Source organism: Erinaceus europaeus, chromosome X (assembly GCF_950295315.1).
Source record: "Erinaceus europaeus chromosome X, mEriEur2.1, whole genome shotgun sequence".
NCBI classification, from domain to species: Eukaryota; Metazoa; Chordata; class Mammalia; order Eulipotyphla; family Erinaceidae; genus Erinaceus; species Erinaceus europaeus.
The window spans coordinates 77,287,823-77,305,571 of record NC_080185.1 but is presented as its reverse complement, the minus strand read 5'-3'; the positions used below and the strand labels follow the sequence as shown (position 1 = coordinate 77,305,571).

The window sequence follows — 17,749 nt, the reverse complement described above, 5'->3', positions numbered from 1 at the left end:
CCCCTCTGTCTTCCCCTCCTCTCTCCATTTCTTTCTGTCTGATCCAACAACGATGACATCAATAATAATAACTGCAACAACAATAAAAAACAAGGACAACACAAGGGAATATAAATAAATATTTTTTTAAAAATTCACTAACAATTAAAACCCAGTGTCATAATTCGATCAGTTTACAAATTTGAAACATTAACTGCTTAAACTAAAGGAATATATACTCAAAAATGAAATCTAGGCATTTAAAAGATTATTTTTCATTTGGAAGAGTCATTCCACACAGGTCACATTGTCCTCACAGTGGTCCTTTAACATTATAATCCCATGGCATTTGCAACCATCCTGAGAGTCTCCTGTGAGGTATCCATTTTGTAGCTATTATTTTAAACCCCTACTAAGGTTTATTTCACAATTTCTCAAATATATATTCTGAGAATTTTTCAAAAGTAGACAGAAACACAGATGTTCATTTGAAGGTAACCTGCTTCTGGGTTAGGATTGCGTATATAGCAAAGCAGCTCCTTTGTGGTCTATTGAAAATCAGCCCTTGACACAAGAGTTTGTAAAGAAATAATACATTTAAAAGGTGGGGGGAAGCTGGTGGAACATCCAGTTGAGCACACACATTTTCATACGAAAGGATCTTTTGTGCATGATGATGTGACCCCCTTCCAATGACTCTTCACAACAACTCTGGCAAATAGATAATCCTGTCAACAATTTCCAAGGATAAAACTGAAGCTCTGAGAGATTAAGTAGCTTGTCTGATTTCAGGTAGCTAGTGAGTGGGAGATCAAGGATTCAAAGCCAAATCAGATTATCTAACTAAAAATTATTGTTCTCACAAGTACTCACTATTTTCTTCAATAAAAATCTGACTTTCATCATGTCAATAAAAGTGAACAGAGTGCTAGGTGAACCATTTTGTTAAAACAGTTAGGAACTATGAGGTAAGGGGTAGAAAATTTAAGGAAAGTGAAATTTCAGATGTACTACATTTTTTTCCTCTCTACATCTAAGTAAGTCTCTCAGGTCAAGCCAAGTAGTAAGTAGTCAATGCAGGAGAACGTTTGACAGAGCTACTTTCCTTGAAAATATCTCTCAAATGCCCTTCCTACCTGCCTTCTTCCTGAAATGTCCCTAAGTCTTTGGGTTCCCTGTGTTTCGTATGATATTTTAACATGGACATATGCTCAGGAGAAGAGAAATTAAACTAAATTACTGACATGTAACGAACTACTCATCAAATATTTATTAAGCACCAGTTATTAAGCAAATGATATAACATCATAATATCCATTTATATTTGGTTAATTCTCTATATTCTCAATCCCACCATAATCTGATATTTTTTTCCTGGATGCTGGGGATCAAGCCCAAGGCTTCGTACATGTAAAACATATGCTCTATTATCTACATCCTGATCTTACCACGATCTGAAGACATGTCTAGGACTGAGATTACGATCCTCATTTTACAGATAATGAAATTGTGACTCAGAACCCAAGTGACACACCTAAGCCCCATTTTTATAACTAGGACTCAGCCTTCTGAAATTAAGGACTAAATTCTTTCCATTGTATCACAGTAATTCAAGGGAATTATAAGCAAGAACTCAAAGCAAACATATATAAAGAGTTAAATAACAATTCAAGATAACAGTACAAGTAATATTAAAAGGCAATAAATGTATCAAATGATTTATATAGACAATAAGTACTGTGGGCTGTGACCAGGTCATTGTGTATGAAAGCTAGCAGAAAAAGAAAAAGAAAGCAGGGAAAGCCTCAATAAAAAACCTTGGGAACTGGATAGGTAAAGAATAGTGAGAGGGAGTCAGGCAGTAGTGCAGAAAGCACAAGGACCTGCGTGAGGATCCTGGTTCGAGTCCCTGGCTCCCCACCTACAGGGGAGTTGCTTCACAGGCAGTGAAGCAGGTCTGCAGGTGTCTGTCTTTCTCTCCCCCTCTGTCTTCTCCTCCTCTCCATTTCTCTCTGTTCTATCCAACAATGATGACATCAATAACAACAACAATAATAACTACAATAAAAACAAAGGCAACAAAAAGGAAATAAATAAATAAATATTTTTTTAAAGGATAGAGAAGAAATAAGAGATTCTAGTTGCCTCTGTGGTGGTGAGTGGGGAGGTGAGAATAAATGTATAGATCTGAGAAAGAACAGAGGAAATTTAAGGAAACTATTTGCAGAAATTATTTAGGAATAATTAAGGAAATTATTTGCAGAGGAAAAATAAGCAAACTACCTAGAGAAGAGAGACATATTGGAGAGGAATAGAAAGTAAGACTAAAGGGCCTTTATTTTTTTACTTAATATATTTTATTTGCTTTTGAGGTAACCTTAATTTACAAGACTATAAATCTTTAGCAGTATAACTTTATACCTCTTCAGCATATGATCTACACCACACCCACCACTAAAGTACCAGTATCCCTTCATCAAAATCCATTTGATCCCCTTCATGCTTGCAGCCCAGTCCTCCTATCAACTCCCAGCCCACTTTAACAACCACAGTTTTGTGGTCCAAATCCAAAAGTTTGTTTTCACTGGACTTTTCTTATCTTCCTTGTTTTGTTTGATTATCCCCTCTGGGTGAGGTAATTATATATATTTTTTCATTTTATGTATGCTAATCTCTCTCTCTCTCTCTCTCTCTCTGTGTGTGTGTGTGTGTGTGTGTGTGTGTGTGTGTGTGTTTAGAGAGAATGCAGAGAAGACAGTACAGTGGTTATGCAAAAAGGTTTTCATGTTTGAGGCCCCAAAGTCCCAGACTCAATCTCCAACACACCATAAACTAGAGGTGAGCATTGTTCTGGTAAAAGAAAGGAAGGAAGGAAGGGAAAGAGAGAGAAAGGAAAGGAAAGGAAAGGAAAGGAAAGGAAAGGAAAGGAAAGGAAAGGAAAGGAAAGGAAAGGAAAGGAAAGGAAAGGAAAGGAAAGGAAAGGAAAGGAAAGGAAAAAGAAAAGAGAAAAAGAAAGAGAGACATCACAGCACCAAAACTTCCTTCAGTGCTGTAGAAGCTGAGTTCAAACCTAGGTCACACACATGGCAAAGCAGTGTGCTATCCAAGTGAGTTATTTTGCCAGATTTAGTATTTCTTGTAGGGCTGTTTTAGTAGTAATGAACACCTGTAACTGCTGTTTGTCTGAAAAGCTGTTATTGTTCCTTTAAATCTGATTGATAATGAGATATTTTTTCCATTCAAAACTTTGAATATGTCCTGCCAATCCTTTCTACCCTTTATAGCTTCTGTTGAAGAAATCAGTTGGTAGTCCTATGGAAATTCCCTTAAAAGTGACTTTCTCTTACCTTCAATATTTTTTCCTTATCTTTGTTCTTTACCATTTTAATTATTATATGCCTTGCTGAGTTTAGATTTGGATTTAATTTTCTTGGAGCTTTAAGAGCTGGGTGAATCTGAGGAACTTTCTCCCTCTACTTGGGGGGAATTTTGGGGTAGTATTACTTCAAATAATTCATATTCTCTCTCTCTTCTCTTTCCTTTTTTAACATTTATTTATTTATTTATTTCCTTTTGTTGCCTTATTGTTGTAGTTATTATAGTTGTTTATACTGATGTCATCGTTGTTGGACAGGACAGAGAGAAATGGAGAGAGGAGGGGAAGGCAGAGGAGGGGAGAGAAAGATAGACAAAGACCTGTTTCACTGCCTGTGAAGCAACTCCTCTGTAGGTGGGGAGCCGGGGGCTCAAATCGGGATCCTTATGCTGGTCCTTGTGCTTTGCACCACATGTGCTTAACCCACTGCTCTACTGCCCGACTCCTTCTCTTCTCTTTCTGACACTACTATTCTTCTTGATGTCGTCTTATCTTTATTTTAGTTTTTTCCTTTTTTATTCTTTTTATTTGTATTGTGCTTTTCTTGATGGTTTCATCTTCCCTCTCCTGCAGCTAATCATTTCAGTATCTAACTTCTATCTTTCTGATGGTGGATCCTCTCTACTGAATCTAAGAATACAGTTGCCTCCACACCTACGGACATCTAATCTTTGACAAAGGGGCTCAGACTATTAAATGGGGAAAGCAGAGTCTCTTCACAAATGGTGTTGGAAACAATGGGTTGAAACATGCAGAAGAATGAAACTGAACCCCTGTATTTCACCAAATACAAAAGTAAATTCCAAGTGGATCAAGGACTTGGATGTTAGACCACAAACTATCAGATACTTAGAAGAAAATATTGGCAGAACTCTTTTCCTCATAAATTTTAAAGATATCTTCAATGAAACGAATCCAATTACAAAGAAGACTAAGGCAAGTATAAACCTATGGGACTACATCAAATTAAAAAGCTTCTTCACAGCAAAAGAAACCACTACCCAAACCAAGAGACCCCTCACAGAATGGGAGACGATCTTTACATGCCATACATCAGACAAGAGTTTAATAACCAACATATATAAAGAGCTTGCCAAACTCAACAAGACAACAAATAACCCCATCCAAAAATGGGGGGAGGACATGGACAGAATATTTACCACAGAAGAGATCCAAAAGGCTGAGAAACACATGAAAAAATGCTCCAAGTCTCTGATTATCAGAGAAATGCAAATAAAGACAACAATGAGATACTACTTCACTCCTGTGAGAATGTCATACATCAGAAAAGGTAACAGCAGCAAATGCTGGAGAGGGTGTGGGGTCAAAGGAACCCTCCTACACTGCTGGTGGGCATGTCAGTTGGTCCAACCTCTGTGGAGAACAGTCTGGAGAACTCTCAGAAGGCTAGAAATGGACCTACCCTCTGATGCTGCAATTCCTCTCCTGGGGATATATCCTAAGGAACCCAACATATCCATCCAGAAAGATCTGTGTACACATATGTTCTTGGCAGCACAATTTGTAATAGCCAAAACCTGGAAGCAACCCAGGTGTCCAACAACATATGAGTGGCTGAGCAAGTTGTGGTATATATACACAATGGAATACTACTCAGCTATTAAAAATGGTGAATTCACCATTTTCAGCCGATCTTGGATGGACCTTGAAAAAAATCTTGTTGAGTGAAATAAGTCAGAAACAGAAGGATGAATATGGCCTGATCTCACTCTCAGGCAGAAGTTGAAAAACAAGATCATAAAAGAAAACACAAGTAGAACCTGAAATGGAATTGGCGTATCGCACCAAAGTAAAGACTCTGGGGTGGGTGGGTGGGGAGAATACAGGTCCAAGAAGGATTCAGAGGACCTAGTGGGGGTTGTATTGTTATATGGGAAACTGGGGAATGTTATGCATGTACAAACTATTGTACTTACTGTTGAATGTAAAACATTAATTCCCCAATAAAAAAAGAAAAAAATTAAAAATAAATAAATAAATCCACATGTAAAAAAAAAAAAGAATACAGTAGCATCTATAAATACAGCATCTGAGCTACTATATTCTTTATTGCTCTGATTTCTGCTTTAACTTTTTTTCATATTCTGAATTTGGTTTTTTTTTTCTTTTATTGAACATTTCATCTTGAAGCTTTCTTCCACTGAACTTATTTCAGTGAGGACCACAGTTTTGATGTTTCCTTTAGGAAATGTATACAGGTCTGTTAATTTTTGTGTTTTCATCCAGTTGCTGTGTTGTTCCAACCATGCAGGTACTTCCTTCTCTCTTCTCATTTTTTTACTATTCTGTGAGAACCTGGCCTCAGGATTATGTTTGAACCTGGGGGCTAGGGGGAGGTGTCCTGGAGTTTAGAGTGGCAAGCAGTGGTAACTAGGTCGCTAGGACAAAGACTAATCTAGGTTGTGAAAGTTCCCTAAATGGGACCAGGAGCTATGAATCAAGAATTTGCTCCCAGGGTCAGTTGTTATGGAAACTGAGTTCCAATATGTTGTAGCCCAGAGCTTAGGCAAGCTGCTCCCTTTGGAGGGCTGCAGCCCTGAATTCCTCTTTCCCTGATTTGTTGCTCTTAATTTCTCTGGGTTTAGTAGGGTTGTGAACCTAGAAGGCAGTATTCTGCAGGCTAAAGTGGGAATCCAAATTTGCTCCCAGGGTCTGTGAAAAGTGAATCTACTGGGGCCTTTCAAGCTCTCCTCTGAGCTCCTGCAAAGCATCCCATGTGGGCTGTCACTCTACCCCTACAATTCTTAAACTACCACTTCAAGTTGTTGTAGAGTTGTGAGAATAAGATTGGGGTTCTGAGATTTGGGAATAACCTGTGCCCACTTCCTAAACCAGAATCCCTGATCTTATAGATCTCTTCAGTTTGTGGTTTGTTATCATATAATAGGCTTTCTATCTTTTTGGCAGAAGGTGTTTTCTGTGTATGCCCCCCTATCAACCCAGCCTGGATATTAAACCTTTCCATCTCCTACTATGGAAATTCAGTTTCTGTGCATGTTTTTCCATGTATTGCTGTAGTCTCACTACTGATGCCAGGAGAACAGATACAAAACCCTGTGTTGGTCCAGCATCTTATGAAAAGGTCTTCTTGAATTTCTGACTAAAGGATTGAAATTTGTGTTATAGACAATGGGAAAACATGAAAGAGTGAAAGCAGTATTTGGACCAATTAATCTAGCGGTATGCATTGTATAGCATAGTTTTATATGAGGAGAGATTAAACTAAGAGGCTATGGCAATCAGTCAGGGATAAGATAGCAAGAACCAGAAGCCCTTCCCCACTAGGGAAGAGAGAGACAGGCTGGGAGTATGGATCCACTTGTCAACACCCATGTTCAGTGGGGAAGCAATTACAGAAGCCAGAACTTCAACCTTCTGCATCCCACAATGATCTTGGGTCCATACTCCCAGAGGGTTAAAGAAAAGGAAAGCTATCAAGGGAGGGGATGGGATACGGTGGTCTGGTGGTGGGAACTGTGCAAAGTTGTACCCCTCTTATCCTATGTTTTTGTCAATGTTTCCTTTTTTAAAATTTATTTATTTATTTATTCCCTTTTGTTGCCCTTGTTGTTTTATTGTTGTAGTTATTATTGCTGTCGTTGTTGGATAGAACAGAGAGAAATGGAGAGAGGATGGAAAGATAGAGAGGGAGAGAGAAAGGGAAACACCTGCAGACCTGCTTCATCGCCTATAAAGTAACTCCCCTGCAGGTGGGGAGCCAGGGGTTCCAACCGGGATCCTTATGCCGGTCCTTGAGCTTTGTGCCATGTTCGCTTAACCCGCTGCGCCACCGCCCGACTCCCAAGAGCTATATTCTAAAGTGAGGAGATAAAAATAAGAAACTAAAATAAAAAGGAGGGGCCAGAAGATTTGTCTCCTGGTAGAGCATATGGCTCACAATGCAAAAAGGACTGAATTCTATCACTGGGTTTACATGGGGACAACATGAACAGTATGGGCGGGAAGACAGCATAAATGGTAGAACACTACAGAGGTGTCTCTCCCACTCTTCCCACTCTAAAATACTAATGAAGTAAAAAGTATTATAATAAATATCAGGTATTTCAAATATGGCTAAGGGTTAACAAATATGCTAAATGAATATATTTAGATAAATAACAATATCACTAGATACTAGTTGAAGGAGAATATGAACATGCAATTGACACAAGAGAAAGTGCAAACAGCAAACACGTTCAAAATGTTCAGTACCGTGAGTAATCAAATATATAAAATTAATAAATTAATATTCACTCCATGCAAAGCATTTGTTAGACATTCCAGTACTAGAGCTTCAAGGGAACATTCATGTTTCTTTGTGATGCTGAAAGTTGCAGTCTTTTTAGAAATCAAGATTCATCAAAATGTTCATGCTCTTTGTTCTGTTGATTCTACTATTAGGAATTTGTTCTAGGAACAGGACAAAAAGAAAAGAAAAAAAAGTCATATGTGTTAAGATGTTCTAAACACAGAAAAGTTGGAAATCACCTCAATATCCAATAATTGAGGAATCGTCAAATAAAATAGGAAATACTGATGAATGTAAATGTTATGCAATAAATGAAATTCTAGATATGAAAGACTAGTAACAGGATAAATATTTATGTTTTATTAAATATTTATTTATTTGTTTATTGTGAGAGATAATGAAAGATGGAGGGAAGGAGAGGACCAGAGAACTGCTCAGCTCTGTCATAAGATGATGCTAGGGAAATAAAGTTTTTAAGCAAAATTTCATGGTCATGGAGATAGCAAGATGGTTCAGCAAAAAGACTTGCATGCCAGAGGCTCTAAAATCCCAGGCTTATCCTTGGTACCAAAATAAACCAGGACTGAACAGCGTTTTTTTTAAATATTTATTTATTTATTCCCTTTTGTTGCTCTTGTTATTTTATTGTTGTAGTTGTTAGATAGGACAGAGAGAAATGGAGAGAGGAGGGGGAAGACAGAGATGGAGAGAGAAAGATAGACACCTGCAGACTTGCTTCTCTGCTTGTGAAGTGACTCCTCTGCAGGTGGGGAGCCGGGGGCTCGAACTGGGATCCTTACACAGATCCTTGGCTTCACACCACCTGTGCTTAACCTGCTGTGCTACTGCCCAACTCCTCTGAACAATGTTTTTGATTAAGATAAATAAAAATTAAAAAGAAGAATTTTAAAATATATGGGGCAAGGGTAGATAAGACAATGGTCATGCAAAGAGACTCTCATGCCTGACGCTCCAAAGTCCCAGGTTCAAACCCCAACACCACCATTAACCAGAGCTAAGCAGTGCTCTGATTTTAAAAAATGTATTTGCGCACACACACACACACACACACACACACACGGAAGCTGGAAAAATAAAATTAATTGTCAAGGTTTAGGAGATAGAGGTGAATATTTTCTTTCAGTGTGGCCATAGTAGACCTTCTGAACTTTTTATTTTGTTAAAAAATGGAAGTGAAATTATTTCAAAGAGATGGCAAGTGAAGTATAAAAGTCAAAGATGATACATACAGAAAATAACATTAAAATTCATGCATATAAGCAAACTGTTTCTAAGACTTGTGAGAGCTATGATAGTTATTTTTGGAGATACAGAACTATGGTAGTGGGTGTGGTGTAGAACTATACATTGTAATCTTACAATTTTGTACCATACTATTAATAACAAAAAATTAAAAATAAAAAAATAAAATGCATGGTTATGAAATAATTTGTGTTCTAGGTACAGAAAATTGTAGAAAGAAACTGAATTCAGATAGTCAAACAGTAACTTTGTGATGAGAAAATGGAGTTCATGGTACTCTTTCTGGAAATCTAGCAGCGAGATAAATAGAATGTTAGCTAGAGGATCTAGCATAGTTAAGGTATCAGTGGTAATGTTTTGATTTTTGTTTGTTTTTGATACCAAGGTTATTGATGGGGTCACAGTGCTTACAGTACTCCACTATTCCTAGTGGTCACAGAGAGTGACAGAGAGAGAGGTAGAGGAGAGAGAGAGAGGGAGAAATAGAGAGAAAAGGAGAGAGAAATAGAGATAACATATCCCCACCACTCTTGAAGCTTCCCTCTTGCAGGTTGGGACTTGGGACTTGAACACACATCTTTTCAAATGGTAATGAGTGCACTCTACTGGGAAAATCATCACCCAGCCCTGTAAAAGATAATAACAGTTATAGAAGAGACTGAAAATGAAGACACCTGGGGCCAAGAGATAGCCCAACCAGTAGAGACCATGCTTACTATTCAAGAAGCATCGTGCATAATAAGTGATTGGTGTCTCTCCTTTCCCTCTGTCTCCCGTTATCTTAAAATAAAAAGGGAAAAATAATTCTAGTGGGGGGTAGGTAGCACAGTGGGTTGAGTGCACGTGGCATGAAGTGCAAGGACCTGTTAAGGATCCCAGTTCAAGCCCTCGGCTCCCCACCTGCAGGGGTGTCGCTTCACAAGTGGTGAAGCAGGTCTGCAGGTGTCTATCTTTCTCTCCCCTTCTCTGTCTTCCCCTCCTCTCTCCATTTCTCTCTGTCTTATCCAAAACAATGATGACAACAATAATAACTACAACAACAATAAAACAACAAGGGCAACAAAAGGGAAAATGTAATTCTAGTGTGAGTGGAGGAATTCTGCAAGCATGAAAACTCAGCACTCCTAAAAGAGATAGAATGTAGAAAGACAGAAAGGAACAAAAAAGAGGGTCTATATTTATTCTGTGGCTCCATGGAAGATAAGGAGAAGCATAAAATGGATATAGAAATAATTGTAAATCAATCAGAGAGAAGTTGAATTAATAGGTTGTCTCAGTTTTGTAGAAGACAAGTTAGCTCTTAAAAGGTCATGAGGTATGATGAAGATGGAGCCTTGAACAGTGGGAAAGACAGGAAACAAATGCTCTGGAACATGCACTAAGAACATGAAAAGCTAAGTGTAACAAGTTCTAAGACATGAAGCCTTGTGCCGTAGCTTATCTACAATCCCCTCCAGTTCAAGGGGAGATTAGCCCAAGGTGAAAGTTAAGGTATTTAACTAAAATTAAAGTATGATGGAAGCCAATCACAATGTAGCAGATACACAAATTCCAGGCAGTTGGTATCAAACATATGGAAATTAAATTGACAGATGGGCTGGGTGGTAGCACATTTGATAAAGCACAATGGTAATGAAATACAATGTGCAACGAACCTAGTTCAAGGCCCCAGTTCCCAGCTTCAGAGGGATGGGGAGCTTCAGGAGTGGTGAAGTAATGTTGCAAGACTGACACTCTCTCTCTCTCTCTCTCTCCCTCTCTCTCTCTCTCTCCCTCTCTCCCTCCCCCCTCCCTCTCTCCCTCTCTATCTTACTATTCCTTGTCAGTTTATTTCTGTTTATATGCAAAATAAATTAAATAAAAAATAAAGCTTTTCCATGTCTTTTAAAAATAAAGAAATGGAGAATTTTGGGTTAGTTATCATAAAAAGAGCAGTTTTAGTGGAGTTGATGTGTAGAAGTGGTGATAGGCAAGGAGACTGATTATTAAAATAAAGAAAGTACAGATGAGGGACAGTGCATTTAATACTCTAGGCAGTGGTCATGAGACTAGAGGACTAGAAAGGCCAGTTCATTGATAATTCCTTTCAGTTCATTTACTTTTAATGGAAGGGATCCTTAAAAGAATGAAAGAAAATTATTTCTGTGCAGACCATACCCAGCATTACTCTCTATAAAGACTTCTTAGAAGCAAATAGACAAGTAGGAGATCAGAGATAAATCAGCAAGTATGGAACAAAAGAAAAGAATGGTAGTAGATGAAAGAGACAAGTTTCACAGAGTGTTTCCCAGAAGTATGAGCTAACTCTTCTCATGAATGCCAACCCAGAAACTCTTCCTTCCCAAAGTTAGGAGATTAGCTCCCTAAATGGCATATCCCCCTCCTATTTTTAAACCTGTAATCAATAAAATAGTGCTGGGAGTGATTGGGTAGTAGATTCTGCAGGTTGCTGGCCAACATAGTTCTGGTCTCAAAGTCCTAAATTGTAGAGAGCAGTGGTTATGGAATCAGAGCCATTTCAGATCACTCTCCTGATAAACTAAGAAAAACAATGAAAACTTACCTGAAAACTCAATAAAATGCAACCAAGATTTCTTCAGAAACTCACTAAGCCACAGTCACTTACTACTCTCCTCAATTTGAACACAAAAGACCCTACCTCTAATGGTGTCAACACTAGAATAACATCTCTACCCATTCCTGAAACACACCAAAAGTGACCAGGTTCAGGGGTCCAGGAGCCAACAGAGGAGAAGCCACTTCACACCATATATAAACAACATCCAGGACACATATTTCAAAGACACCAAATATAATGGTCAAACCAAAAAGAAACATTACAGAAATGAAGGAAGACAGAAATCCAGAAAAAAAATCTCTACAGGTTAGAAGCAATTAAGAATGAGGAAAACGGGGCCAGGTAGTGGCACACCTGGTTGAGCGCACATGTTACAGTGTAAAAGGACCCAGGTTCGAGCCCCTGGTCCCCACCTGCAGAGGGAAAGCTTCATGAGTGATAAAGCAGGACTGCAGGTGTCTCTCTCTCTCTCTCCCTCTTTATCTTACCCTCCCCTCTCAATTTCTGGCTGTCTCTATCCAATAAATAAATAAAGCTAGTATTAAAAAAAAAAGAATGAGGAAAACATCTAAACACTAATCAATGGGATAATAATAAGAGTGAGGAAAGCTTTGATGGTAATATCATTCGAAATGGGCAAACAATACATGAGTTACTGAAAGAACACATGAACTATCTTGTAATTAGAGAACTGAATACAGAAATAACTGAGTTAAGATCCTAATTAGCAGTATATACAGAAAAAATCTAAAGAATCCAGCAGAAAGCTCCCGGAAATTATCAGGCAATATAGTAAGGTGTCAGGATACAAAATTAACATACAAAAGTCAGTGGCATTTCATTATGCAAACAGGACCTGGACAGACAACCCCACCAGTGTGTCCTGGAGCTCTGCTTTCCCAGACCCCTTCCCCACTAGGGAAAGAGAGAGAAAGGCTGGGAGTATGGATGGACCTGTCAATGCCCATGTTCAGTGGGGAAGCAACTACAGAAGCCAGACCTTCAACTTTCTGCATCCCACAATGATCTTGGGTCCATACTCCCAGAGGGTTAAAGAATAGGAAAGCTATCAGGGGAGGAAATGGGATACGGAGTTCTGGTGGTGGAATTCGTGCGAAGTTGTACTCCTCTTATCCTATGGTTTTGTCAATTTTTCCTTTTTATAAATATTTAAAAAAAAGAAATGAAGAAATCAGTCCCATTAACTATTGCAGCAAAAATAATGAAATATTTAGGAATAAACCTAGCAAAAGAAGTGAAAGAATTGTACACTGAAAAAATATGAGTCTATATTCAAAGAAATAGAAGAAGATACAAAGAAATAGAAAGATAGTTCATGTTCATGGACTGGAAAAATTAACAAAATGAATATTCTACCCTGAGTCATACATAAATTTAATGCAATCCTCATCAAGGTTCCAAACATTTTTAAAAAATAATTTTTATTAGTGATTTAATAATGACTGACAAAATTGTGGTAAAAGAAGGGTATAATTCCACACAATTCCCACCACCAGAGTTCCATATCACCTCCCCTCCTAAAGTTTCTCTATTCTTTGTTCCTCTGGGAGTATGGACCAAAGATCTTTATGGGGTGCAGAAGGTAGAAAGTTTGGCTTCTGTAATTGCTTCTCCACTGGACATTGGTGTTGGCAGGCTGATCCATACCCCCAGCCTGTTTCTATCTTTCCCTACTGGGGTAGGATTCTGAGTGGGCTCAATCAAAAAATAGCAAAGTCATGGGCCCCTTGGAATATACCTAAAATAGATATTCTAGTTCCTTCCAACATAAAGATCCCAAATTTCATCTGCTATACTTTTACCCTTAGGTTCCTGATTACTAAATAAATTATTCTGCTTTATATCTTAATGGTTTTCAGCCACCAAGTTGCAGACGCTACCATGTTGCCAACCTGACTTCCCTGAGCAGACAAACTCACCAATGTGTCCTGGAACCCCAACTCCACACATTTTTTAAGATAATAGACCAAAAGTTACAAAAGTTTATCTGGAACCAGAAAACACCTATGATTGCCAAAACAATTTGGAAAAAAAAAAAAAAACAGAACTGGAGATTTCATGTACCTAGTTCTCAAACTATATTATAAGGCAATTATACTCAAATCTGACTGGTACTGGAACAAAAATAGACACACTAACAAGTGGAATAAAGTTAAGAGACCAGAAATACACCTCCACATGTATGTATATCTAATTTTTTAAAAAAATTATTTATAAAAAGGAAACATTGGATGAACCATAGGATAAGAGGGGTGCAACTTCATACAATTCCCACCACCAGAACTCTATATCCCATCCCCTCCCCTGATAGCTTCCCTATTCTTTAACCCTCTGGGAGTATGGACCCACAGTCAATGTGGGATGCAGAAGGTGGATGGTCTGGCTTCTGTAACTGCTTCCCCACTGAACATGAGTGTTGACAAGTCGATCCATACTCCCAGCCTTTCTCTCTCTTTCCCTAGTGAGGAAGGGGTCTGGGAAAGAAGAGCTCCAGGACACCTTGGTGGGGTTGTCTGTCCAGGGAAGTCTGGTCAGCATCGTGCTAGCATCTGGAACCTGTTAGTTGACAGGAGAGTTAACATACAAAGCCAAACAAATTGTTGACCAATCATGGACTTAAAGGCTGGAATAATGCAGATGAAGAGTTGGTGGCCCTCCATTTTGTAGATAGCTAGTAGCCATATTTTAGCTATATTCCAAAGGAACTGTGGCTATATTATTTTTTTCTTTTTCTTTTTTCCCCTGAGCCTGAAATCTGATATGAAGGTGGATCCAAGTTATTTTCTGGGAAGATGATTTCATGGTTGGAAAAAGGACCAGAAAGCTGCATCAGGGAAGAGAGTAGCTCCCTAATATGGGAAAAGGGTATAAATATTGTTGACTGTAAACCCCATCAATTTGATGTAACCTGGGGCCCATAATCAGCTTAGGAGCCTATGTGACCTTTGCAACCCTGTATATCTGAGATCACATTCTGTGGTCATGAGTAGGAACATTCCAGGCTGCCCCAGTATCGACCCATCTTCCTCAGGTGTAGCATAGAGTATGTTGTCCATCTCCATTCGAAGGACGGAACATTCTCTACCACTGTTGATCCAATTTGAGGTCAGGGTCCTATAGGTGCCCACAAAGGGGTCTATTGTGTTGTTCCTGATAGAAAAGACTGGTAACAATCGGAGAGAAGGATTTATTCGAGGTCTAGCCCCATCATGCCTGTTTGGGAATCTCAGGACTTCCTGAGTAGGGCCCCAGCTGATGCGGTGGCCTGATGGTGAATTAAAGAGTCATCATTAAAGTATGCCAGTCTCTTGCCCTTATTCCGCTTTTGCAGTCTTTGCTTTGATGAGGTTAGCTTTGGAGTGAGAGAACTGTAATAGGAAGTAGGTGAGAAGGGTATCTAAGTAGACACCATTTTGTTATGAACTTTATACTGACTCACTAAAGACTATTGTGTATTTTTGCTTTCAGGTATATATTTTGCCCTAATTTATGGATACATGTGAACATACACTCTATCTCACAGGACCTGGTCTATATCTATGTTTTGGAACTTTGTTAGGAAGTGAGCCTCCTGGAGTGGAATTAGAGAATACCATGAAAAGAAAGGTCTCACCTGAGTAATGAGGCTGAAGGTTTGACACTCCATGCCTGACATATATAGACACAGTGTGAAGTGAAGCAAGCTGAGGTGGTATTCATTGCATTGATTACGTTGGGATCAGTGGATACAATATCATTTGGTATAAACTGAGAGAAGCATGCAGGAATATGAGCCTCACACTAGAGGTTCCAGGACTGGGGGAATTATAGGCTTTATAGAGGAAGTGGGAGTTTCCTGCTGTCTTAGGGTTTAAGAAGACAGTAGATAGTTATTGCTATAATCACATTATTTGGCAATTGGGTTAACTTTGAAATATCCCTTTGTTAGGATTTGCTGTATCATACACAACATCACCATAATATAGGACATCTATTTTTTTGACAAAGGTGCCCAGACTATTAAATCAGGAAAGGAGATAATCTTCAACAAATTGTGTTGAAAAATTGGGTTTAAACATACAGAAGAATGAAACTGAACTACCCTATTTCTCTGCGCAAAAAAGTAAATTCCAAATGGATCAAGGACTTGAATATTATATCAGAAATTATCAAATACTTAGAGGAAAATATTGGCAGCAATCTTTTCCATCTACATTTCATAGGCATATTCAATGTTACCTGGAAGCATGCTTGGTTCTGTCTGAGCAATAACCAGCACAATAAGTGTGCAAGCAGCAGAGAAATATCAAAAACAAACTTCAGAAAATGACAACTGAAAAAAACAGAAATGAAACAGAAGAACCCCAGGAAATTTTACATATAGAGGGACTATCAGAGAAACACTATAGAAATCTCATTATAAAAAGTCAACACAATATTGAATGTACTCAAGAATTTTAAAAATATTTAATAAGGAGATAGGAAACACAAAGGAATATGTCCAAACAGAATTCTCTACCCAACTAGAAAACATGAAAGAAGAACTTAAAACAGAATTCACCAAGCAGTTAGGAAGCATGAAGGAAAAACTTCATGTAGAATTGCAGGGTGTGGAAGATACTTTGGGCACAGTGCAAGTTCAAGTGTCAGGCTTCAGAAGTAGACTCACTCAGGCAGAGGAAAGAATATCTAAAGTAGAAAATACAACTAGCCCAATCTTTCAATTTAATATTATGGAGAAAAAGGTTTATAAAGAATTGAGCCACCCTCTATGAAATAGCAGACTCCATCATAAGGTTAAATGAAAGAGTGATGGGAATTCCTGAGGAAGAGTATGGGGTAAAGGGAACAGAGACTAATTTCAGAGAAATTATATGCTGAAAATTTTCCTCACCTAGGTAATACTCAGAACATAAACTTCCTAGAAGCAGAGTGTGCACCAGGTACCTAATTACAAAAAGATCAACACCAAGACCTATAATAGAGAAACTATTAAAACTCAAGGACAAGGAAAGAATGTTTCAGGCTGCTAGGGAAAGGAAAGAAGTGGCATACAAATGTAAAAGTGTCAGTCTCTCATCAGATTTCTCTTCACAAACCTTAGAGGTAAGAAGAGAGTGAAATGACATATTTAAAATAATGAAAGATGAGAACTGCCAGCCACATATTCTCTGTCCTGCAAAGTTGTCCTTAAAATATGAGAGAGAAATAAAATTCTTTTCAAATATTCAAAAAAATAAAGGAATTTACCACCATCAACCCCATCTTTCAGGAATTGCTGAAGGGAATCCCATGTAAAAAGAAGAAACAAAGGATTATATGTTCTAACTGAGGTGGATAGCAGTAGCATAGAACTAAGAACACAACAGAAATAAGGAAGAACAACAAAAATAGGAAAAGGGAGGGAAAGAACAGTACTATCAAATACTAGTTAGTTCAAGACTTAAAAATTACATTATGTTAGTTATTACACTTAAGGTAACCACAATAGAAAACAAGGAACCGAGAACAACAGGAAGAACAAGCAGAATTAGTGAGGAAATCACCATAGAAACCCATCCATACAAAATGACAGAAGCAAATAAGAAAAGAATCAACAACCTAAAATAACCTTAAAACAAAAACCAGAATGGATGTAAGTAAACTATATATGTAAATAATCACCCTAAATGTGAATGGCTTAAATTTACCTGTCAACTGCGAGTATGGATTGACCTGTCAATGCCCATGTTCAGCAGGGAAGCAATTACAGAAGCCAGACCTTCAACCTTCTGCATCCCACAATGACCTTGGGTCCATACTCTCAGAGGGTTAAAGAATAGGGAAGCTATCAGGGGAGGGGAAGGGATACAGAGTTCTGGTGGTGGGGATTGTGTGTTGTATCCCTCTTATCCTGTGGTTTAGTCAATGTTTCCTGTTTATAAATAAAATATTAAAAAGAAAGAAAGAAAGAAAATTCACCTATCAAAAGTCTCAGAGTAGCTAAATGGATTAAAGAAAACAATTTTCTCTCCTTCCCCAAAACCCCACCCTACTAGGGAAAGAGAAACAGGCTGGGAGTATGGATCAACCTGTCAACATCCATGTTCAGTGGGGAAGCAATTACAGAAGCCAGACCTTCTACCTTATGCATCCCACAATGACCTTAGGTCTATACTCCCAGAAGGTTAAAGAATAGGAAAGATATTGGGAGAGGGGATGGGCTAGGAAGTTCTGGTGGTGAGAGTTGTGTGGAGTTGTACCCTTCTTATCCTATGGTTTTGTCAATTTTTCCTTTTTATAA

The 17,749-nt window shown here is 38.3% G+C and overlaps 2 protein-coding genes across 6 annotated transcripts in view; one reads left to right on the top strand and one right to left on the bottom strand.

The window, feature by feature from the left end:
* Window positions 1-17,749, bottom strand: part of P2RY4 (pyrimidinergic receptor P2Y4) — a 575,290-nt gene that overhangs the window by 449,463 nt on the left and 108,078 nt on the right. The window lies entirely within an intron of this gene.
* AWAT1 (acyl-CoA wax alcohol acyltransferase 1) overlaps window positions 1-17,749 on the top strand; it is a 46,620-nt gene that overhangs the window by 12,598 nt on the left and 16,273 nt on the right. The window contains 3 exon segments of the mRNA XM_007530768.2: window positions 2,489-2,552; window positions 5,603-5,627; window positions 6,503-6,556. Coding sequence (XP_007530830.2) covers window positions 2,489-2,552; window positions 5,603-5,627; window positions 6,503-6,556 — 143 coding nt within the window.